The sequence below is a fragment of the Rhinoraja longicauda genome, chromosome 36 (assembly GCF_053455715.1).
Source record: "Rhinoraja longicauda isolate Sanriku21f chromosome 36, sRhiLon1.1, whole genome shotgun sequence".
NCBI lineage: Eukaryota > Metazoa > Chordata > Chondrichthyes > Rajiformes > Arhynchobatidae > Rhinoraja > Rhinoraja longicauda.
In genome coordinates, this window is record NC_135988.1 from 19,111,275 (window position 1) to 19,135,251 (window position 23,977).

A 23,977-nucleotide genomic window follows, 5' to 3' on the forward strand; every position below is an offset into this window, starting at 1 on the left:
AGACTCTGCAGATGTTTCCAGGTGCTCTGGTTCACAGGTTTAGGTTAATTCTTCCATTGCTGAATTACCCGATGGCTCGCTAACTAAATGGTGAATATTGGCCAAAATGTCTAGGAAGGAACTGCAGATGCTGGTTTAATTCAAAGATAGACATAACATGCTGGAGTAACTCAGGCAGCATCTCTGGAGAGAAGGAATGGGTGACATTTCGTGTCGAGACCCTCCTTCTAGTCGTTGTCATTGAGGGGCAGCTGCTTTAACAGCTGTCATCTGTTGCCATCAAAGTCACCTGCTTGCTTTGATGAAGGGTCTCGGCCTGAAACGTCACCCATTCCTTCTCTCCAGAGATGCTGTCTGTCCCGCTGAGTTACTCCAACATTTTGTGTCTATCTTCGGTGAATACTGGCGACTTGAGGTGAGGTGGGAAGGTCAGGAGTCTCGGGGAAGAGCCCATGTCTACTTGCAAGTGGGAGAAGCAATTATGTGCACCCTGGGAATTTAGTGGGTTGGAGTTCTTTCAGCCTTTGGTGCTGTAAACAAACATCTGATCTGTTAACGAGATACAGCTTGATAACGAGATACATTATTAGTTATAATGAACTTAAATAAACTTCCATCAGTCAGAGAACAAACCTTCGTTCCCAATCCATGCTCCACCCAATCCCATTCCTCTCTGCCGTTGACGTTGGCAGTAGTTGCCGGCCAGATTGTCTGAGACGTCATTGACTGAGATCCTGGCTGCCCGGGGGTATTTGAAACTCAATAACAATCCTGCCCTTCGTTGCTGAAACGAACGTTTCCAGTTACAGTGTGTCTTGTGAAGGCAACGAGGCTGCAGTCTGCGTACTGATGTACTGATGGCCTGGTGTACTGATGGCCTGGTGTACTGATGTACTGATGGCCTGATGGCCTGATGTACTGATGTACTGATGGCCCTGCTTCAGCCTGCAGGTACATGAAGCAGTACAGTAGGCGACTCATTGTCCACCGAGACTGCCAGTTTCCAAAAACAAACCGCATGCGTACAAAGATAGAACAGAATCGAGAAATTGGACAAGCTGATAAGCACGAAGAAACGTAGATTAATGCAAAGATGGACAGAAAAAGCTAGAGTAACTCAGCGGGATAGAATCAGCAGCATCTCTGGAGAGAAGGAATGGGTGACGTATCGGGCCGAGACCCTCATCAAAGCAAGCAGGTGACTTTGATGATAACAGATGGACAACACAGTGGTAGAGTTGCTGCCCCTCCATGCCAGAGACTAGACGTGGCACAGTGGCACAGTGGTAGAGCTGTTGCCTCACGGCGCCAGAGACCAGGGTTAATTGCTGACTACGGGTGCTGTCTGTAAGGAGTTTGCACGTTCTCCCCAAGACCGCGTGGGTGCGGGTTTGTAGGTTAATTGGCTGTTTGAAATTTGCTCTGGTGTGTAGGTGAGTGGGAGAATGTGGGGGAGAGCAAGGAGTTGATGAGAATGTGGGGAGAATATAAAAGGCATTGATATAGGATTGGTGTTGAAGGGTCTCGACTTGAAACATCATCTATTTCTTTTCTCCAGAGATGCTCTCTGACCTGCTGAGTTACTCCAGCATTTTGTCCATCTTCAGCTTGACTCGCTAATGGAACCATTGATCATATCCCATTACTGTAAGCTTTGCTTGCAAGGGTTAATGGGAAAGGGGGAAACAATTCTTTCCACTTAGCCCCAGGCACAACCCCAGGGCCCCGTTACAGATGAACATTGTGGTCAAAACTAGAATGTCTGCCGGTCCTTTTAACAATGATTTAGCCGATCAAAGATCAGCAGGTCCCCTGCTGGAATTCTAATCCTGCATCTAAATGCTCTGGACTAGATAAATGAAATGCTCTTTCCAAGCATGCATCTTTATTAGGCAAAGAAAAACAAATTCATCTAAACTTTGAAATGTTTTGGATAACGTTCACGTTGGTGTAAGATTGTGCATTTGGGGAGGTGCGACTGGGCAAGGGAATGGGTGGGGGGTGGGGGTGGGGATGGGGGTGGGGGTGGACAGGGGTGGACTCAGCAGTGCAGACGAACAGAATGGAACCTTGCAGTATTTGCCCACAGATCCTCAAAGGTAGGAAGACAGATCAATAAAAGGGTTAAAGAGGTAGACGGGATGCTTTTTTTTATCAAACTGATAATGTGTCACCTGAGCCAAAGGCAAATAAACTGCCAGAAGTCAGGGAGTGTTAGTTGAGCACCTGACAACAGCTCAAAATGCTGGAGTAACTCAGCAGGACAGGCAGCATCTCTGGAGAGAAGGAATGGGTGACGTTTCGTGTCGAGACCTAGCTCAACACTTTCAGAACTGCTGGCGAGGGCTAAGCACAGCAATGTCCATGTTCATAGCATTCCACTTCTGATAATGGATTGTCAATTTGAAGAGTTCATCCTAATCCTTTCTGCAGAAATCTTGCTCGACCTGTTGAGAATTTGCATTGTTTCCTGCTCCTAGTCCATTCTGCTACATTCCCAGGCTCGACATCCTGTGACCTGAATCATTAAACTATCATGCTAGATGTTTCTGTCACCTTCCTATTAAATGTGTTTTGAACATTTGGATAAATTACATCCACTGTATTACCATTATTTACTCTCTTTCATATGTATTCTAAAAAATTAATAAGGTTGGATAATCACCAAGGCAAATTCCTTGTATATGTGTATACTTGGCCAATAGACTTATTCAAATTAATTCAATTCAATTAATCATGACATTCCTTTGCAAATCATGCAATGACACATGCGATGTTTGTTTCTCAGTGTTTGTCTATCCCCTTCTTTGGGAGGGTTCTATTTATTTTTTCTATCATTAACATTGAATCATAGAGTTGTATTGCATAGAAACAGGCCCTTCAGTCCACTGCATCTGTGCGACCATCATACGATACGATACGATACGACAGAACTTTATCCCAGGAGGGAAATTAATTTGCCAACAGTCATAAAAAACGCAAAATTCATGAAACTTGAAATTAAGGTGAGGAGTGGAAAGGGTTTGGGAATGTGCAAAGATTGAGGAGGTGGGTGGGGGGGGGGGGGGGGGGGGGGTGGGGGGGGGGGTGGGAAGGGGAGTCAGTCTCAGTCTACCCCACGACAGAAGGGGGAGGAGTTGTATAGTTTGATAGCCACAGGGTAGAAGGATCTCCTGTGGCGTTCCATGCTGTATCTTGGTGGGACCAGTCTGTTGCTGAAGTATCATTGCCTATCTGTGATATCCCACTTGACTGTATTCATTCCACATCGCTCTATGGCCTAAACTCATTCCACATCTGTCCAGCTGTCTCTTCAATGTTGATACTGTTCCTGCCTCTGCCACCTCAACTAGCAGCTCATTCTAGTTACCATTCTAGTGAAAATGCTTCCCCTCAAACCCCCTTTAAACTGCCTACCTCTCACCTTAAACCTAAGCCCTCTAGCTTTAGACAGCCCGTCCACAGGAACCAGACTTTAGCTCTCCACCCTGTCTATGCTTTGTCTAATGTTATATACCTCCATGATGTCTCCTTTGCTTCAGGAAAAACAGACCCAAACTGAAGAAGGGTCTCGACTCGAAACCTCACCTATTCCTTCTCTCTAGGGATGCTGTCTGACCCGCTGAGTTACTCCAGCATTTTGTGTCTATCTTCCCAGACTATACAATCTCTCATAGATGGACACAAAATGCTGGAGTAACTCAGTTCCTTCTATCCAGAGATGCTGTCTGTCCCGCTAAGTTACTCCAGCACTTTGTGTCTATCTTCAGTTTAAACCAGCATCTGCAGTTCCTTGCTACAATCTCTCATTATAACCCAAGCCCTGCAATCGGAGCAACATTCTTGTAAAGCTTTTCTGCACCCTTTCTAGCTTAATCAGATCCTTACTGTAAAGTGGCAACCACAACTGCACACAACTCCAAGTGCCGTCTCACCAACATTTTACACAACTGTAACATAATGCCCCAACTCTTGCACTCACAAGCCTAGCCAATGAAGGCAAGAATGCCAAGTGCCTTCTTCACCACTCCGTCTACCTGTGCTGTCAGTTTCAGGGAGCTTTGCACTTCTACCCTTGGGTTTCCATGTTGAACAACTCTCCCCAAGGGGAAGTATTACTTGAAATCACACACCTATATCTTCTACTCATTTTCCTAATTCCTTTATCTCCAATGGAACCTAGGATGAGCCTTGCTCATTGACCTATTTGTATTGTATTCCACACCAATCTTAGTAGGGTGGCACAGGGGCATAGCGGTAGAGTTGCTGCCTTACAGCACCAAAGATCCTGACCACGGCTGCTTGTATGTTCTCCCTGTGACTGCGTGGGTTTTCTCCGGGTGCTCCGGTTTCCTCCCACATTCCAAAGACGTGCAGGTTTGTAGGTTAGTTGACTTCTGTAAATTGTCCCTAGTGTGTAGGCTTGAACTTCTGCAAGGGTGAGCGATGGCCGGTGTGGATTCGGTGGGCCAAAGGGTCTGTTTCACACTGTATCTCTAAACTAAACTTAAATAGTCCACAAAATCCACAGGTACTTCCCGAGTACTGGTGTACAGGCAAGGCTACTATTCTTACTGCAAGTGCACAGTCCACTCGTGCTTTAGTGACTGAAACTGCCATCTGCAGGCCACAAACAGTATTACAACTTCACTCAGCTAATAATTAAATATAGAATGTGCTGGGAATACAGTTGCAGATGCTCGAACCTTAGTAAAACACAAAGTGCTGGAGGAACTCGGTGAGTCAAGCAGTATCTGTGGAGAGTCCTGAACCAAACCTTGCCTGTCCATGCCGAAGATAGACACAAAAAAGTTGGAGTAACTCAGTGGGACAAGCAGCATCTCTGAAGAAAAGGAATGGGTGACATTTCACTCGGGCAACTTCAAACTGGTGTTCCGCAAAACCAAGTTGCGGCATTATTTGGAGTGAGCCCTAGTAACATCTCCAAAGTGAAGGCCAAGTTCCATATAACGGGGGATGTCAGAGACAGGTCGCAAAGTGGGCGTCCCAAGAAGACGACACCCGAAGAAGACCGTTTCCTCACCCTGTCAGCACTTAGGAACCGTAGGCTGTCTTCTACAGATTTGCAGGACGATATGGCCGACGGCTCTCTGCCCAGACAATTCGGAACAGACTGCACGCAGCTGATCTCCGGTCTCGTAGGGCTGCCAGGAGGCCTGCCATGACTGCCCTTCACCGTCAGGCCCGTTTGCGCTGGTGTCGGCAACACGTGCACTGGAACCTGAACATGTGGAGGAACGTTATGTTCAGCGATGAGTCCAGATTCTGCCTACGGCAGTTGGATCATAGGGTCAAAGTGTGGAGAAGACGCAGAGAACGCTATGCTGATTGCTGCACCAATAGAGTAAAATCTTTTGGTGGAGGCAGTGTGATGGTGTGGGGCGGCATCTCCCTGACTGGAAAAACGAGGCTTGTCATCATTGGAGGCAATCTCAATGCAGAGAGATATCGAGATGAGATTCTGCAACCAGTGGCAATCCCATATCTCCACAGTCTGGGACCGAACTCTATCCTCCAAGATGACAATGCTCGCCCCCACAGAGCAGGGTTTCTCAGAGACTACCTCCAGAATTTGGGAGTGGAGAGGATGGAATGGCCTGCCAGCAGTCCTGACCTCAACCCCATTGAACACGTGGGATCAGCTTGGGCGTGCTGTTCGTGCCAGAGTGACCAACACAACCACGTTGGCTGACTTGCGACAAATGCTGGTTGAAGAATGGGATGCCATCCCACAACAGTGTGTGACCAGGAGGTGCCAGGCTGTTGTGGCTGTGTATGGTTCTTCCACACGCTACTGAGGCTCCTGTTTATTAAATGAATAAATTGTTAAATTGCCAATATGTCCTGTTTCTTCAGACTTCAATCATCCAATCCACCAAACAACACCGAACAAGAGTCAATGGCAGAATAAGCTGTTTGGCATTGGCAGAGAAGATTTGGCAGATTTTTCATGGGCGCAACCCACATACTCAGCTCTGCTGCTCATCCCACAAATGCATGTTCCTTACAAATGTGGCACCATTTAAAAGGGAAATAAACAGGCTTTCCAACGGTATAAGATTTATTGTCAAGAAGCATTGTTACAACAAAGAAATAATCTACCAAACACAAATTTCCTTACTTTTTGTGCTATGTTTATATGTAGATGTTTTGTGAAGACGAAAATAAAAACAGAAAGTGCTGGAAACATTGTGCAGTGCGGCACGATGGTGCAGCGGGTAGAGCTGCTGCCTCACAGCGCCAGAGACCATGGTTCCATCCTGACTAAGGGGGCACTATGTGTGGAGATTGTACGTTCTCCCTGTGACCCGCGTGGGTTTTCTCCGGGTGCTCCTGTTCCCCCCCACACTTCAAAGATGTACCAGTTTGTAGTTAATTGGCTTTGGTAAATTGTAAAATTGTCCCTAATGTGTGTAGGATAGTATATGGGTGATCTGGTGGGCCGAATTACCTGCTTCAGGGCTGTATCTCTAAAGTCTAAAGACTGAAGATCAGACAGCCTCTGTGCAAAGAGAAACAGAATTAACATTTAGGTTGAAGACTCTGCAGATGTTTCCAGGTGCTCTGGTTCACAGGTTTAGGTTAATTCTTCCATTGCTGAATTACCCGATGGCTCGCTAACTAAATGGTGAATATTGGCCAAAATGTCTAGGAAGGAACTGCAGATGCTGGTTTAATTCAAAGATAGACATAACATGCTGGAGTAACTCAGGCAGCATCTCTGGAGAGAAGGAATGGGTGACATTTCGTGTCGAGACCCTCCTTCTAGTCGTTGTCATTGAGGGGCAGCTGCTTTAACAGCTGTCATCTGTTGCCATCAAAGTCACCTGCTTGCTTTGATGAAGGGTCTCGGCCTGAAACGTCACCCATTCCTTCTCTCCAGAGATGCTGTCTGTCCCGCTGAGTTACTCCAACATTTTGTGTCTATCTTCGGTGAATACTGGCGACTTGAGGTGAGGTGGGAAGGTCAGGAGTCTCGGGGAAGAGCCCATGTCTACTTGCAAGTGGGAGAAGCAATTATGTGCACCCTGGGAATTTAGTGGGTTGGAGTTCTTTCAGCCTTTGGTGCTGTAAACAAACATCTGATCTGTTAACGAGATACAGCTTGATAACGAGATACATTATTAGTTATAATGAACTTAAATAAACTTCCATCAGTCAGAGAACAAACCTTCGTTCCCAATCCATGCTCCACCCAATCCCATTCCTCTCTGCCGTTGACGTTGGCAGTAGTTGCCGGCCAGATTGTCTGAGACGTCATTGACTGAGATCCTGGCTGCCCGGGGGTATTTGAAACTCAATAACAATCCTGCCCTTCGTTGCTGAAACGAACGTTTCCAGTTACAGTGTGTCTTGTGAAGGCAACGAGGCTGCAGTCTGCGTACTGATGTACTGATGGCCTGGTGTACTGATGGCCTGGTGTACTGATGTACTGATGGCCTGATGGCCTGATGTACTGATGTACTGATGGCCCTGCTTCAGCCTGCAGGTACATGAAGCAGTACAGTAGGCGACTCATTGTCCACCGAGACTGCCAGTTTCCAAAAACAAACCGCATGCGTACAAAGATAGAACAGAATCGAGAAATTGGACAAGCTGATAAGCACGAAGAAACGTAGATTAATGCAAAGATGGACAGAAAAAGCTAGAGTAACTCAGCGGGATAGAATCAGCAGCATCTCTGGAGAGAAGGAATGGGTGACGTATCGGGCCGAGACCCTCATCAAAGCAAGCAGGTGACTTTGATGATAACAGATGGACAACACAGTGGTAGAGTTGCTGCCCCTCCATGCCAGAGACTAGACGTGGCACAGTGGCACAGTGGTAGAGCTGTTGCCTCACGGCGCCAGAGACCAGGGTTAATTGCTGACTACGGGTGCTGTCTGTAAGGAGTTTGCACGTTCTCCCCAAGACCGCGTGGGTGCGGGTTTGTAGGTTAATTGGCTGTTTGAAATTTGCTCTGGTGTGTAGGTGAGTGGGAGAATGTGGGGGAGAGCAAGGAGTTGATGAGAATGTGGGGAGAATATAAAAGGCATTGATATAGGATTGGTGTTGAAGGGTCTCGACTTGAAACATCATCTATTTCTTTTCTCCAGAGATGCTCTCTGACCTGCTGAGTTACTCCAGCATTTTGTCCATCTTCAGCTTGACTCGCTAATGGAACCATTGATCATATCCCATTACTGTAAGCTTTGCTTGCAAGGGTTAATGGGAAAGGGGGAAACAATTCTTTCCACTTAGCCCCAGGCACAACCCCAGGGCCCCGTTACAGATGAACATTGTGGTCAAAACTAGAATGTCTGCCGGTCCTTTTAACAATGATTTAGCCGATCAAAGATCAGCAGGTCCCCTGCTGGAATTCTAATCCTGCATCTAAATGCTCTGGACTAGATAAATGAAATGCTCTTTCCAAGCATGCATCTTTATTAGGCAAAGAAAAACAAATTCATCTAAACTTTGAAATGTTTTGGATAACGTTCACGTTGGTGTAAGATTGTGCATTTGGGGAGGTGCGACTGGGCAAGGGAATGGGTGGGGGGTGGGGGTGGGGATGGGGGTGGGGGTGGACAGGGGTGGACTCAGCAGTGCAGACGAACAGAATGGAACCTTGCAGTATTTGCCCACAGATCCTCAAAGGTAGGAAGACAGATCAATAAAAGGGTTAAAGAGGTAGACGGGATGCTTTTTTTTATCAAACTGATAATGTGTCACCTGAGCCAAAGGCAAATAAACTGCCAGAAGTCAGGGAGTGTTAGTTGAGCACCTGACAACAGCTCAAAATGCTGGAGTAACTCAGCAGGACAGGCAGCATCTCTGGAGAGAAGGAATGGGTGACGTTTCGTGTCGAGACCTAGCTCAACACTTTCAGAACTGCTGGCGAGGGCTAAGCACAGCAATGTCCATGTTCATAGCATTCCACTTCTGATAATGGATTGTCAATTTGAAGAGTTCATCCTAATCCTTTCTGCAGAAATCTTGCTCGACCTGTTGAGAATTTGCATTGTTTCCTGCTCCTAGTCCATTCTGCTACATTCCCAGGCTCGACATCCTGTGACCTGAATCATTAAACTATCATGCTAGATGTTTCTGTCACCTTCCTATTAAATGTGTTTTGAACATTTGGATAAATTACATCCACTGTATTACCATTATTTACTCTCTTTCATATGTATTCTAAAAAATTAATAAGGTTGGATAATCACCAAGGCAAATTCCTTGTATATGTGTATACTTGGCCAATAGACTTATTCAAATTAATTCAATTCAATTAATCATGACATTCCTTTGCAAATCATGCAATGACACATGCGATGTTTGTTTCTCAGTGTTTGTCTATCCCCTTCTTTGGGAGGGTTCTATTTATTTTTTCTATCATTAACATTGAATCATAGAGTTGTATTGCATAGAAACAGGCCCTTCAGTCCACTGCATCTGTGCGACCATCATACGATACGATACGATACGACAGAACTTTATCCCAGGAGGGAAATTAATTTGCCAACAGTCATAAAAAACGCAAAATTCATGAAACTTGAAATTAAGGTGAGGAGTGGAAAGGGTTTGGGAATGTGCAAAGATTGAGGAGGTGGGTGGGGGGGGGGGGGGGGTGGGAAGGGGAGTCAGTCTCAGTCTACCCCACGACAGAAGGGGGAGGAGTTGTATAGTTTGATAGCCACAGGGTAGAAGGATCTCCTGTGGCGTTCCATGCTGTATCTTGGTGGGACCAGTCTGTTGCTGAAGTATCATTGCCTATCTGTGATATCCCACTTGACTGTATTCATTCCACATCGCTCTATGGCCTAAACTCATTCCACATCTGTCCAGCTGTCTCTTCAATGTTGATACTGTTCCTGCCTCTGCCACCTCAACTAGCAGCTCATTCTAGTTACCATTCTAGTGAAAATGCTTCCCCTCAAACCCCCTTTAAACTGCCTACCTCTCACCTTAAGCCTAAGCCCTCTAGCTTTAGACAGCCCGTCCACAGGAACCAGACTTTAGCTCTCCACCCTGTCTATGCTTTGTCTAATGTTATATACCTCCATGATGTCTCCTTTGCTTCAGGAAAAACAGACCCAAACTGAAGAAGGGTCTCGACTCGAAACCTCACCTATTCCTTCTCTCTAGGGATGCTGTCTGACCCGCTGAGTTACTCCAGCATTTTGTGTCTATCTTCCCAGACTATACAATCTCTCATAGATGGACACAAAATGCTGGAGTAACTCAGTTCCTTCTATCCAGAGATGCTGTCTGTCCCGCTAAGTTACTCCAGCACTTTGTGTCTATCTTCAGTTTAAACCAGCATCTGCAGTTCCTTGCTACAATCTCTCATTATAACCCAAGCCCTGCAATCGGAGCAACATTCTTGTAAAGCTTTTCTGCACCCTTTCTAGCTTAATCAGATCCTTACTGTAAAGTGGCAACCACAACTGCACACAACTCCAAGTGCCGTCTCACCAACATTTTACACAACTGTAACATAATGCCCCAACTCTTGCACTCACAAGCCTAGCCAATGAAGGCAAGAATGCCAAGTGCCTTCTTCACCACTCCGTCTACCTGTGCTGTCAGTTTCAGGGAGCTTTGCACTTCTACCCTTGGGTTTCCATGTTGAACAACTCTCCCCAAGGGGAAGTATTACTTGAAATCACACACCTATATCTTCTACTCATTTTCCTAATTCCTTTATCTCCAATGGAACCTAGGATGAGCCTTGCTCATTGACCTATTTGTATTGTATTCCACACCAATCTTAGTAGGGTGGCACAGGGGCATAGCGGTAGAGTTGCTGCCTTACAGCACCAAAGATCCTGACCACGGCTGCTTGTATGTTCTCCCTGTGACTGCGTGGGTTTTCTCCGGGTGCTCCGGTTTCCTCCCACATTCCAAAGACGTGCAGGTTTGTAGGTTAGTTGACTTCTGTAAATTGTCCCTAGTGTGTAGGCTTGAACTTCTGCAAGGGTGAGCGATGGCCGGTGTGGATTCGGTGGGCCAAAGGGTCTGTTTCACACTGTATCTCTAAACTAAACTTAAATAGTCCACAAAATCCACAGGTACTTCCCGAGTACTGGTGTACAGGCAAGGCTACTATTCTTACTGCAAGTGCACAGTCCACTCGTGCTTTAGTGACTGAAACTGCCATCTGCAGGCCACAAACAGTATTACAACTTCACTCAGCTAATAATTAAATATAGAATGTGCTGGGAATACAGTTGCAGATGCTCGAACCTTAGTAAAACACAAAGTGCTGGAGGAACTCGGTGAGTCAAGCAGTATCTGTGGAGAGTCCTGAACCAAACCTTGCCTGTCCATGCCGAAGATAGACACAAAAAAGTTGGAGTAACTCAGTGGGACAAGCAGCATCTCTGAAGAAAAGGAATGGGTGACATTTCACTCGTCTTGCCCGAAACGTGACCCATTCCTTCTCTCCAGAGATGCTGTCTGAACTGCTGAGGTACTCCAGCTTTTTGTGCCTATCTTCAATTTACACTAAATCTGCCGTTCCTTTCTACACATTACCCATCCATGCTCTCCACAGATGCTGCCCGGACCTGCAGTGTTGTTCCAGTACTTGGTTGGTATCTGAGATAGAAGAATGATAATTAAAATTAAGCCCTTTAATATCTCTAGTTAATAAGATATGTGACTGGCAGGAACCAACCTTCCATCTGGAAAATGTAGACACACGGAACTGCAGATGCTGGACGGCTGCATAGAACACAAAGTGCTGGGGTTAACTCAGCAGGTCCAGCAGCATCTCTGGAGGATGTGGATAGGCAATATTGTGAGTCTAAAGAGGGGTTGGCCTACCCCTGCACCTACTTTCTATGTTTTTGTTTCTATGGGTCCCAACCCGAAACATTACTTATCCATTACCTCCAGAGACGCTGCCTGACCCGTTCAGTTACTTCAGTGTGTTGTGTTCTTCCAGCTGGAACTATGGATTAGAACTGGCTGACTTCTGAGCGAAGGATGGAAATAGCCTGCAAAGCAGGTACAGACCATACCCTGAATCAGCCAGTTGCCTTTGATAGAGTAACTGGGACCGTTTCTCTGAGCTAGAGACTCTGCTCATGGCATCTGGGTCCAATTCCTCTCATTGCCCACAGCTAATATCCATTTCCAAATCACCCATCTCTATCCCCATCAATCTCAGCTCTGCTGCCACTAAAATCCTCAGGATCTCCTTGGTGGAGCTTTCATAGTCAAGTCCTCACCTGTCCTCAAATCTCTACACTCCAATCTCAGATGCCCATGAGCACTGTACCATGGTAACTCTTTGAGTATTGGTTCCTGAAGAGGATCTATTATCATCCACTATAATCATATATATACAGCCTGAAACATTTCACTCTTTTCATCCTCTATTCCAAATTAAATCTCCACTACATTCTGCATTCTGTTTACACTTCCTGTGGTACTTATGTATGGCTTGATTGTACTTGTATATGGAATGCTTGACTGGATAGCAGACAAACGTTTCCACTGTATCTCTGCACACGTGACCTTAAACTATGTCCAAATATCATACCTCAACCTTATTGAGCATTGTTAGGCAGTGCTTCAGAGCTGACCATCCGGGAATGCGAGAGTTTCCTGGACAGGACCTACTGTGAGACTGTCACTCCAAGGGTCCAGGTCGAGCGAAGGTGGGAGACCGATTCACAGGGGAGTAAACATGGACTGCAGGAGACCCCGGTGGCTGTGCCTATTGCAAACAGGTACACCCTCTTGGGAGCTGTCGGGGCAGAAGACGCTTCCAGTCCGAGCGGCGGACAGGTCGGTGGTTCTAATCCAGGCAAGGAGACCCGACCGGGGACTCCGAAGTCGGGAAGAGCCATAGTAGTGGGAGACTCCATTGTCCGAGGTACGGACAGTAGACAGTGGCGGCAGGCGGGACTTGAGGATGGTCTGTTGCCTCCCTGGTGCCAGGGTTCAAGACATCATGGGGCGGCTTCAGAACATCCTAGCGAGGGAAGGCGATCAACCGGAAGTAGTTGTGCACGTGGGCACGAACAACGTCAGGAGGAAGAGGAAGGAAGTACTACAACGTGAGTTTAGAGAGTTAGGAAGAAGACTGAGAAGTAGGAGGTCGAGGGTGGTTATCTCTGGATTGCTTCCTGTACCTCGTAGTGACCAGAGATCCTAGGGTGACGGAGGAACTGAACGAAATTCACATTAGGCAGGAAATGGTGTTGGGTAGACTGATGGCTGATAAATCCCCAGGGCCTGATGGTCTGCATCCCAGGGTACTTAAGGAGGATGCTCTAGAAATCGTGGACGCATTGGTGATCATTTTCCAATGTTCTATAGATTCAGGATCAGTTCCTGTGGATTGGAGGGTAGCTAATGCTATCCCACTTTTTAAGAAAGGAGGGAGAGAGAAAACAGGAAATTATAGACCAGTTAGTCTGACATCAGTGGTGGGGAACATGTTGGAGTCAATTATAAAAGACGAAAATTGCGGAGCGTTTCGACAGTAGTAACAGGATCGTTCCAAGTCAGCATGGATTTACGAAGGGGAAATCATGCTTGACTAATCTTCTGGAATTTTTTGAGGATGTAACTAGGAAAATGGACAGGGGAGAGCCGGTGGATGTAGTGTACCTTGACTTTCAGAAAGCCATCGACAAGGTCCCACATAGGAGATTAGTGGGCAAAATTAGAGCACATGGTATTGGGGGTAAGGTACTGACATGGATAGAAAATTGGTTGGCAGACAGAAAGCAAAGAGTGGGGATAAATGGGTCCCTTTCAGAATGGCAGGCAGTGACTAATGGGGTGCCGCAAGGCTTGGTGCTGGGACCGCAGCTATTTACAATATACATTAATGACTTGGATGAAGGGATTAAAAGTAACATTAGCAAATTTGCAGATGACACAAAGCTGGGTGGCAATGTGAACTGTGAGGAAGATGCTATGAGGTTGCAGGGTGACTTGGACAGGCTGTGTGAGTGGGCGGATGCATGGCAGATGCAGTTTAATTTGGATAAGTGTGAGGTTATCCACTTTGGTGGTAAGAATAGGAAGGCAGAGTTAAGGAAAGGGGACGTACAACGAGATCTGGGTGTCCTAGTGCATCAGTCACTGAAAGGAAGCATGTAGGTACAGCAGGCAGTGAAGAAAGCCAATGGAATGTTGGCCTTCAAAACAAGAGGAGTTGAGTATAGGAGCAAAGAGGTCCTTCAACAGTTGTACAGGGCCCTAGTGAGACCGTATCTGGAGTACTGTATGCAGTTTTGGTCTCCAAATTTGATGAAGGATAGTCTTGCTATTGAGGGTGTGCAGCGTAGGTTTAGTAGGTTAATTCCCGGAATGGCGGGGCTGTCGTATGTTGAAAGGCTGGAGCGACTCGGCTTATATACACTGGAATTTAGAAGGATGAGAAGGGATCTTATTGAAACATATAAGATTATTAAGGGGTTGGACACGTTAGAGGCAGGATACATCTTCCCAATGTTGGGGGAGTCCAGAACCAGGGGCCACAGTTTAAGAATACGGGGTAGGCCATTTAGAACAGAGATGAGGAAAAACTTTTTCAGTCAGAGAGTTGTAAATCTGTGGAATTCTCTGCCTCAGAAGGCAGTGGAGGCCAGTTCTCTGCATGCTTTCAAGAGAGAGCTAGATAGAGCTCTTAAGGATAGCGGAGTCAGGGGGTATGGGGAGAAGGCAGGAACGGGGTACTGATTGAGAATGATCAGCCATGATCACATTGAATGGTGGTGCTGGCTCGAAGGGTCGAATGACCTACTCCTGCACCTATTGTCTATTGTATATTGTCTGACCTGGGAACCTTTCACAGATGGTCAGATGGTGAGCGAGTCAGCAGATGCCGATTTAAACTGCAGATAGACACAAAATGCTGGAGTAACTCAGCGGGACAGGTAGCATCTCTGGAGAGAAGGAATGGGTGACGTTTCGGGTCGAGACCCTTCTTTAGACTGAAACGTCACCCATTCCTTCTCTCGAGAGATGCTGCCTGTCCCGCTGAGTTACTCCAGCATTTTGTGTCTACCAACCAATGCTCAATCTCCATCTGTAAATTCCCAATTTGATGTGATCTTATTTTGTCGCCTAACTCCTGTGTGAGAACGTGTACTAAAATCCAAATACATCCCCATCAACTGGTTCCCCTGCATAATTCAATAAAGGCGGCACGGTGGCGCAGCAGTAGAGTTACTTCTTTACAGCGCCAGAGACCCGGGTTCAATCCTGACTACGGGTGCTGTCTGTACGGAGTTTGTACATTCTTCCCGTGACCGACGTGGGTTTTCTCTGAGATCTTCAGTTTCCCCCCACACTCCAAAGACGTACAGGTTTGCAGGTTAATTGGCTTGGTGTAAATATAAAATTGTAGGGTAGTGTTAGTGTATGGGGATCGCTGGGTCGGTACGGACTCAGTGGGACAAAGGGCCTGTTTCCGTGCTGTATCTCTAAACTAACCAAACACATCCTCTGAGAACTCCAACAAATGAGTTCATCTTAATTTCCTAATCCATGCAGTCTCTGGCTGGTCCATTATTTTCAAGGCGATCTGTTATTAAATCCTTCATTACAGGTTACAGCATTTTCTCAACTGCTGTTAGGCTGTTGTTGGTTGAAACATACAGCATGGAAACAGACCATTCGGCCCACTGCATCAATGCCAACCATTTTAGATTTAGAGATAGAGATACAGCGCAGAAACAGGCGCTTCGGCCCACCGCGTCCGCGCCGCCCAGCGATCCCCACACACTAACACTATCCTACACCCCACTAGGGACAATTTTTACATTTGCCCAGCCAATTAACCTACATACCTGTACGTCTATGGAGTGTGGGAGGAAACCGAAGATCTCGGAGAAAACCCACACAGGTCACGGGGAGAACGTACAAACTCCGTACAGATGACGCCTGTAGTCAGGATCGAACCCAAGTCTCCAGCGCTGCATTCGCTGTAAGGCAGCAACTCTACAGCTGCACCACCGTGCCGCCCTGAATCACTCTTTTACTCCAGTTCCACGTTACACCACTTTCCCATCCACTCTGTACACGAGGGGGGAATTTAGAGGCCAAATAACCTACAAACCCGCACGTCTTTGAGATGTGGGAGGAAACCGGAGCACCCGAAGGAAACCCAGGTGGTCACTGGGAGAAGGTACACACTCCGCACAGACTGCCAGAGGTGAGGATGGAACCTGGGTCTCTGGTGCTGAGGCAGCAGCTCTACCAGATGCACCACTGTGCTCATCTGCTGTTTTCTCCCTCCTTCCTTTCTCAAATATTGGGGTCACATTTGCTCCCCTCGACTCCTCAGAACATTTCCAGAATCTAAAGATTTTTTGGAAGATGATAATCCGAGCTGTTTCTACTTTGCAAATAGTTGCTGCTCTACTCAATAGTATTTGGAAAATGATATGTATATGTATTGCAATACTTTTAACACATTCTATGACTTTATCATTTTGTCCCTGGCATTGTTGAGTGTTCTTTATAATCCTGTGCTTTACAGGTGAACATTCATTACTTTCTTACCAATGCTGGCTTGTAAAATTTAAGTTGGGTTAGCTGTCTTCTTATAGATTTACATTTCCCTCGTTCAGTAATTTATTGCACGAGTCAGTTACTCATTGGTTGAACAAGTTACTCCTCACTTACCGACTCTTAATTTGCTCTCTTTTAACATCTGTCCTGGAATAGCTTTAAATCTTCAACGGGATTAAATATTTGCTGAGTCAGTTTGATGAATTCACATCATACTGTTGCCTAAGAGGAAATGGATCTTGATTTTGACAGTGAGAATGTAGGATGGGAAAGGGGTTTGGGCATGGTAACTGTAATTAGATATGTACTTATTGTTCTACAGATCAACATAATGTGCAGATCTAGAAATATACAACGTTTATTTGACAGAGTGATGAGATAAAGAATGAACAGGAAACAAATGTGATACAGGACAGTTTTTATGTAGGTTTGGTAACAAAATCAATCTCAACTAAATAATAAAAACATTAAAACATTGAACAACCCTTGCTTTGAAATCTCAACCAGGGCAGGCGATAACACCTAGAAAGATAGTTTCACCACCTCAGACACTTCAAAACAGTTCACAACCATGAAAGCACTTTAGAAATGTTGCACTGTAGGAAAGGGTGATCAGACAATAGTAACAAGGCTAATAACATCAATGCAGTTTCAATACAATTATATTCACGTTCATTTTGTCACCCATTCTGCCCAAAAGTTGTTTAAAAACAGTTTGAAACCACATGCTTTACTTTTACAGAGACCAGACAGGAGGGTGGATGAATCTGATGCTGTGTGCCTTCTGCAAACAAAACGAGTGGCCTTTTGGATTAAGTACATTGCTCATTACAACACTGTACCAAGCAAGATCAACCAGCTCTGTGCTCAGTTAGCCACTCTCGGCTGGAGTAGTGGGGGTGAATGAACACTTGCAGGCAGAGGAGGCAACAATAGCGACCGGCAGGAGGTGTTGTGGCTGAGGTTAATCACAGTTCTGGTGTTGACTTGGACTTGCCCTGTGTGGCTCAGAACCACGGCACGTGCTTAATACCTCTGGACCACCTGGGGACGGGGAAGCTACACATTTCTGCAGGAATTGGCACCCATTCCATTGTCTTTCATTGTTGGGCTTTTCTCATCTTTGCCAACATTTATATAATGTGAATTAATAAAAACATTTCTTCTACTTGCACGTAAGGTTTGCAAATATAATAGTCATATTGGAGACACAAGAGGCAGCACACGCTGGAAACCTGAGCGAAAAGCAAACTGCTGGAGGAACTCTGTGAACCAGGCAGTATCTGTGGAGGGAAATGGACAGACAATGTTTCTGATCGGACGCTTTCTCCATTTCCCTCCATGATGCTGCCTGGCCCGTTGAGTTCCTCCAGCAGTTGGTTATTTACTCTTTGCTCTTGGAATCCTGAGTTCATTTCCATGCTAAATGTAAAGAGCACGTCCATGTTGCCAGAGGCATACATGCAAACTGCATGCCCCAATAATCTTGTAGGGAGAAGACACTGCCCATGATTCCTCTGTGCCTCCTTCACAGAAAGTTTTAGCCTTAACCCACTTGTCATTACTGCCTCCTTGCCCATAAACACCCTTGCTGCCATCATCTTTCAAGATGTTGCCAGAGCTCAACGGGCAGCCAGCAGGTCGTTACCAGCTGCTGCTAACTATTCCCTCGCTAGCTTCTAGTAACTCGTGAGATTAACAGTAATCTCGTAAGGGAAGGGTTGCTCATTTAGGAAAGCTGTTATCTCATAGCATCAAATTTGAAATCCCATCAAATTTAATTAAGAAAAAAAGAATGGAGTTGCCCAACAGACCTGTTGCAACACTGGTAACTGGGTGTAACCAAGTGCATCAAGCTGATCCATGTTCAGTAAAGCTGCTTTTATACAGCTTTATACAAGGTAGACCTGTTGCAACACTGGTAACTGGGTGTATCCAAGTGCATAAAGCTGATCCATGTTCGGTAAAGTCTCTCATGCTATTCACAATTACAGTTTCTTTGTCCCTTAGAAAGTACCGTGGCTAAAAAAGGCCTTGGGTTGTGCTTTTCTGAAACTGTACCACAGTGAAGAATGGGATAACTCTTTGAATTCCTGTTAACACTTTCTTTGTGGAATTGGGAAGACTGGCACCTACTACATCCCTTTTTCTCATAAGGATTGTTAAAACACCTGGTTTAAAAAAAGAATACTTTTGATTCACTAATTTCCAAGATAACATTGTATCAAAGTGTTTGTATTCTTTTGTCATTGTGCACCATAGATTGTGGAGCAAGTATTCAGTAGTAGCTGAAGCTCCCATGAATTTGGCAGTTAGTTGAACAATGTGTATTGCAATGTGTATTTCAGGAATCCAACCTCTGGCCAACACTCTTTCCAGCTTCCTTTCTCTCTTTCTTGCCCCAGTTTGTCCCTGCAAGAGCTCACATGGCCCTGAGCCCTAGACTCTCCACACTTCATTAACCATCTAAAAATGGAGACAAGAACACAAAACAAAACAAACTTGGATTGCCCTATGACATTGCAGTTGTACTCAACGCTTTGAGATCCTCTTTTCAATTTCCTCCTGGATTCTTAGTCTCAGAGCTTCTTTCATCAAAGGCTCTAAGCTATTCTTAGAACCAATTTTTTCTGCCACATTCTTGGGGTCATCGCCCTGTGGCAAGAGAAGAAAAAGAAGTTGGTCATTACTTGGTCTTTCTGTGGCCTCCTAGGATTTTACAGTCCTTCCTTCATTGAAATACACTTCACTAAAGGAAGCCATTTATTCCATTGTTTCCATTTATTCCACAGAGTAATAACTATCTAAAGTATCCCACTGCTCTGCTCTTTCCCATAACCTTGCAAATCTTTTACATTAAATGTCCAGTTTAAGTTCTGTCAGAAGTGGATTCCAGATCACACCTGCAAGTTCTCTGTATTTAGAGTCGTAGACCAATACAGTACAGAAACAGGACTTTAGTCCAACTCAACCATGCTGACCAAATTGCCTAACTTGGCTGTTCCCACTTACATTTTAATTTCAAGTCTCATCTTCTAATATTCCATGCCCTCTTCTCAGACCTGCCACTCCACCAGAACACAGTGTCCGCGTGGTCATTCTTCACAGATGCACCACATGAGTATGAGTTGGCAGTCAATTGACCATTGAAGTGTCACGGTGAAACTCCACTCTGGTCATACACAAGGCCTATAGACCAGTCACTCATCAGTGGGAGTCCTATCTATCTGTTTAAACACAAAACCCAAGCCACAGATTATGATCAACTCCGGGAGAGTACGGTTGATAGAGGTTTAACAGTAGACAACGCCTGTGTTTAACAGTAGACAATGCCTGTGTTTAACAGTAGACAATGCCTGTGTTTAACAGTAGACAACGCCTGTGTTTAACAGTAGACCACGCCTGTGTTTAACAGTAGACAATGCCTGTGTTTAACAGTAGACAACGCCTGTTTAACAGTAGACAACGCCTGTTTAACAGTAGACAATGCCTGTGTTTAACAGTAGACAATGCCTGTGTTTAACAGTAGACAACGCCTGTGTTTAACAGTAGACAATGCCTGTGTTTAACAGTAGACAACGCCTGTGTTTAACAGTAGACCACGCCTGTGTTTAACAGTAGACAACGCCTGTGTTTAACAGTAGACAACGCCTGTGTTTAACAGTAGACAATGCCTGTGTTTAACAGTAGACAACGCCTGTGTTTGCAACAAGGAGCAAACTTACCTGATGAATTATGATTGATGTGACAATCTTATCATCTGCTTGGTAATCCAGACAGAACAGTTCTGTGTTTGAATCGGTGGTGGTATTCTGTGGTTCTGGATCAGTGCTAGAGCTGCTTTCATTTGACTCCTCGCACTCAAACCCAGAGACATTCTCTGCTCCATCTACAAAGGACAATAAAAATGGACTGTTTCTGATGCCCCACGCGTTCACACCTTTTCAGGTGCCTCTTCAGTTACCCATCACCCTTCCTCACCCATTTCTTCATAGCTTCTAGGCATGCACAACTTCATTAGCATCAGGTGGATCTCTCTCAGTGCAATGTGTAACCAGAGGTTACCTATGATCTTAATGTTCATACAATTCACAACTGTAGTTATTATGCAACAGCCCTGCTGTTTTCAATCCACCCACTGATGTAGAACAACTTGCATCCAGCCTCTCATGACATTAACATGCATCATGGATGAATCCTGGGAGTTTCCTGACGTGTGCAATTCAAACCACTCGCCCATGAGTTGCCTTTAACGGACGATTTGCCTTGTGTTAACGTCCCCATCATGATCCTGACCAGAGAGGCACCAACTATGGAGAGGGCTGTACTTACTCCTCTGACGTGGATGGTACACCTGCAGGTCTGGTTTGCGTGGACGGACTGGAGCAGGGGTCTGTCTCTTCTTCTGCCTTTCCTTTGACTGTCTCACTTCCTTATCGTAATCATCTCTAAAAGCGAGAGTCAAAAAGCTTCATTTAATCCATTCACCTTTTTTCTCTTTGTCCCTCCTTCATTCCTGAATCCCACCATACTTACTACAACTACTAGGTCATAAGAGATGCAACAACTAGGATATCACGTCATTGTCCACAATGAAGTACAACAACTTGTGTTTGGAGTGTATCTAACACAGGAAAATGTCCGAAGGTGTTTCACTGCAAGGTTATCAATCTCGCATGGAGCCATATAACAATGTATTGGGGATGATGAGCACAATAAACAGGAAGCCCGTGGGCATGTGTGAGAGAATAAGTTGGAGGAGCAACAGGGAAAATAAGAGGGGGAGGGAATGGGATTGATGTGACCACTCTGCTTGGAGCCAACATGGACTCTGAGGCAAATGGCCTTGTGTTATAAAAGGAGGCGATATTTCATGCAATCTTGGCCAAGACTCCACTAAATCCACTTCACTTTGACTGTAAAATCAAGACCACGTCTACCTGTTTAGGTGAATGTTAAAGACTGCATCTACTTTCATCAATGAACAACATGTTCTGCCTGACACATCATTCCTTCAGCTTCAGGCTGTTAACAATGTACAGAGTAGCTGCAATGGCTGTCTGCACAACTGCTGCGGCAACTTATTGTAAATCATCTACCTATTGTGTCTGAGGAAGCAAAACAAATATTTATAAAGTGACATTCAATACTACAGAACATAGCAAACTGAAGGTGTCAAAATTGATAATATTGGCAACCAAGGCATTGAAGAAATGGTTCTACAAAACATCCCTTAACTTATCTCCAATTCTATTTGGATCAAATTTCCACCTGTGAAGCACATTGAGATATTTTGCCATATTTAAAGTGTGATTATATAAAGTTAGTTTATTATTGTCACGTGTACCAAGGTACAGTGAAAAGCCTTTTTTTTTTACAGTGAAGAGACAGTTGCTGCCCTTGGGCATTATTACTGCCACCTTTTGGGGAGAAAGACATTGTTACTTGTCTATTTCCCCAAAAGGTGGCAGTAATAATGCCCAAGGGCAGCAACTGTCTCTTCACTGTAAAAAAAAAAGGCTTTTCACTGTACCTAAAATCTCTGCCCTGGCAGTTGGTTGATTGGTTAGTGGAGTAAATCAGAAGCTTGAATAAAAGATGAAGTGTTTGAGGAACTTGCCAGGCCAGGCGGCATCTACGCTGGGAAATGGACAGTTGTCTTCTGCACAAAGATATTAGACACAAAAAGCTGGATGTGACTCAGTGGGACTGGCAGCATCTCTGAAGAGAAGGAATGGGTGATGTTTCGAGTCGAGACCCTTCTTCAGTCTTTTCTGTACACTGGATACTGTACCTTGGACCATTCTTAAATGCCAGGGCTCCAGGGTCTAGACCCTTCAAACTGGGGAGATGTGGGTGAGGATCACAACTCTCCAAACCCTACTTCACCTGATGGAGAGAGATGTCTGGTAGAGAGAGAGGTTCAGGGGAGGGTTGGGGCAAGACCAGACAGGTGATGTGTGGATCCAGGTGAAGAGCGTTGGGACCTTGAACTGGATGGATGGAGCCGTCACCTGCCAGCTCTGGCTACAACAACTTAGCCCCTCTTCCCCCTCCCCCCTCTCTTTCTCTTCCTCTCCCCCCCATCTCCCTCCCTCTCCCTCCCCCTCCCCCTCTCTCTCTGCCCCCTCTCTTTCTGTCCCCTCTCGCTCTCCCTCCCTGTCCCCTCCTCTCTCTCACTCTGTGCTCTCTCTCTCTCTCACTCTGTGCTCTCTCTCCCTGTCCCCCCTCTCTCTCACTCTGTGCTCTCTCTCTCACTCTGTGCTCTCTCTCTCACTCTGTGCTCTCTCTCTCACTCTGCTCTCTCCCACTCTGTGCTCTCTCTCTCACTGTGCTCTCTCTCTCACTCTGTGCTCTCTCTCTCACTCTGTGCTCTCTCTCTCACTCTGTGCTCTCTCTCTCACTCTGCTCTCTCTCTCACTCTGTGCTCTCTCTCTCTCACCCTGTGCTCTCTCTCTCTCTCTCTCACTCTGTGCTCTCTCTCTCTCACTCTGTGCTCTCTCTCTCACTCTGCTCTCTCTCACTCTGTGCTCTCTCTCTCTCTCTCACACTCTGTGCTCTCTCTCTCTCTCTGTGCTCTCTCTCTCTCTCTCACCCTGCGCTCTCTCTCACTGTGCGCTCTCTCTCTCTCTCCCTCCCTCCCCCCGGAGAAGGGCCGGGTCGGGCCGAGAGAGAGAGCGCGTCCATCCATCCCCCTCCCCCCCCACCCAGGCGGCACCGACCTGGCGATCTGGTTGCGGCGGATGTGGTGGACGAAGCCGTGGCTCATGTCGAGCCGGGCGGCCTTGCCCGCCGCCTTGTCCCGGGGAGCGGAGCTCTGCTCCCGCAGCTCCATGCAGGCCGAGGCCGAGGCCGGGCCCGGGCCCGGGCAGGTGGACGACCAGCGCTCACCCGGAGTGGACACACTTCAACACCCCCGCCTCAGACTAGACAAGCCTCCGAATACAGTCTGAAGAAGGGTCTCGACCCGGAATGTCCCCCATTCCTTCTCTCCAGAGATGCTGCCTGTCCCGCTGAGTTACTCCAGCACTTTGTGTTTATCTTCGGTTTAAACCAGCATCTGCAGTTCCTTCTTAAACATTTCAACATGTTGTAAAACATTGAACATTTCTTATTGTCCTCTTTGAAAACTGTCCCCAGCTCTTTACAGTAAAAGTTGATATAACTTTTATAAATGAGTACCGACCCCCTGGCTTGTGTGCAATAAATTCAGGACCCACTCACTCCAGAGAACCCAGAAGACGCAGTGCAGGACTGAAGGAAGATAGTGCTGCTGGAGTTTCTGACTTGTTGGACGAGAGATAAAACTAGGAACCCGCCTGCCACTTGATATTAATTAACAAATCAATAATTAATATATAAATAAATTAATTAATATATATTTCCTAATATATATATATATGTGTAAGAAAATAACTGCAGATGCTGGTCCAAA

The 23,977-nt window shown here is 45.9% G+C and overlaps 2 protein-coding genes across 2 annotated transcripts in view; both read right to left on the reverse strand.

Moving 5' to 3' along the window:
- LOC144610397 (uncharacterized) overlaps positions 1 to 7,282 on the reverse strand; it is a 33,014-nt gene extending 25,732 nt beyond the window's left edge. The window contains exons 1-3 of the mRNA XM_078429031.1: positions 7,193 to 7,282; positions 6,473 to 6,523; positions 634 to 738 (exon numbers count right to left, since the gene is read on the reverse strand). Of these exons, the coding sequence (XP_078285157.1) occupies positions 634 to 738; positions 6,473 to 6,523; positions 7,193 to 7,282 (246 nt within the window). The remainder of the gene's footprint in view (positions 1 to 633; positions 739 to 6,472; positions 6,524 to 7,192) is intronic.
- A 9,666-nt stretch (positions 7,283 to 16,948) lies between these two features.
- c36h2orf68 (chromosome 36 C2orf68 homolog) lies at positions 16,949 to 23,438 on the reverse strand. Its single transcript, XM_078428809.1, has 4 exons — positions 23,265 to 23,438; positions 20,875 to 20,990; positions 20,268 to 20,431; positions 16,949 to 19,197 (listed from the first exon to the last, which is right to left on the reverse strand). Exons 1-4 carry the CDS (start codon positions 23,375 to 23,377, stop codon positions 19,075 to 19,077), a joined length of 516 nt encoding a protein of 171 aa, XP_078284935.1. The 5' UTR covers positions 23,378 to 23,438; the 3' UTR covers positions 16,949 to 19,074.
- Between the last annotated feature and the right edge of the window lie 539 nt (positions 23,439 to 23,977).

What these genes read in the sequence shown, in the direction of transcription:
- c36h2orf68 (XM_078428809.1), bottom strand. Translation starts at nt 23,377, where the DNA reads ATGGAGCTGCGGGAGCAGAGCTCCGCTCCCCGGGACAAGGCGGCGGGC. An exon ending in GTACCATCCACGTCAGAGGA is followed by an intron (nt 20,432 to 20,874) that starts GTAAGTACAGCC and finishes TGTCCTTTGTAG; the next exon opens with ATGGAGCAGAGAATGTCTCT. An exon ending in CATCAATCATAATTCATCAG is followed by an intron (nt 19,198 to 20,267) that starts GTAAGTTTGCTC and finishes CTCTTGCCACAG; the next exon opens with GGCGATGACCCCAAGAATGT.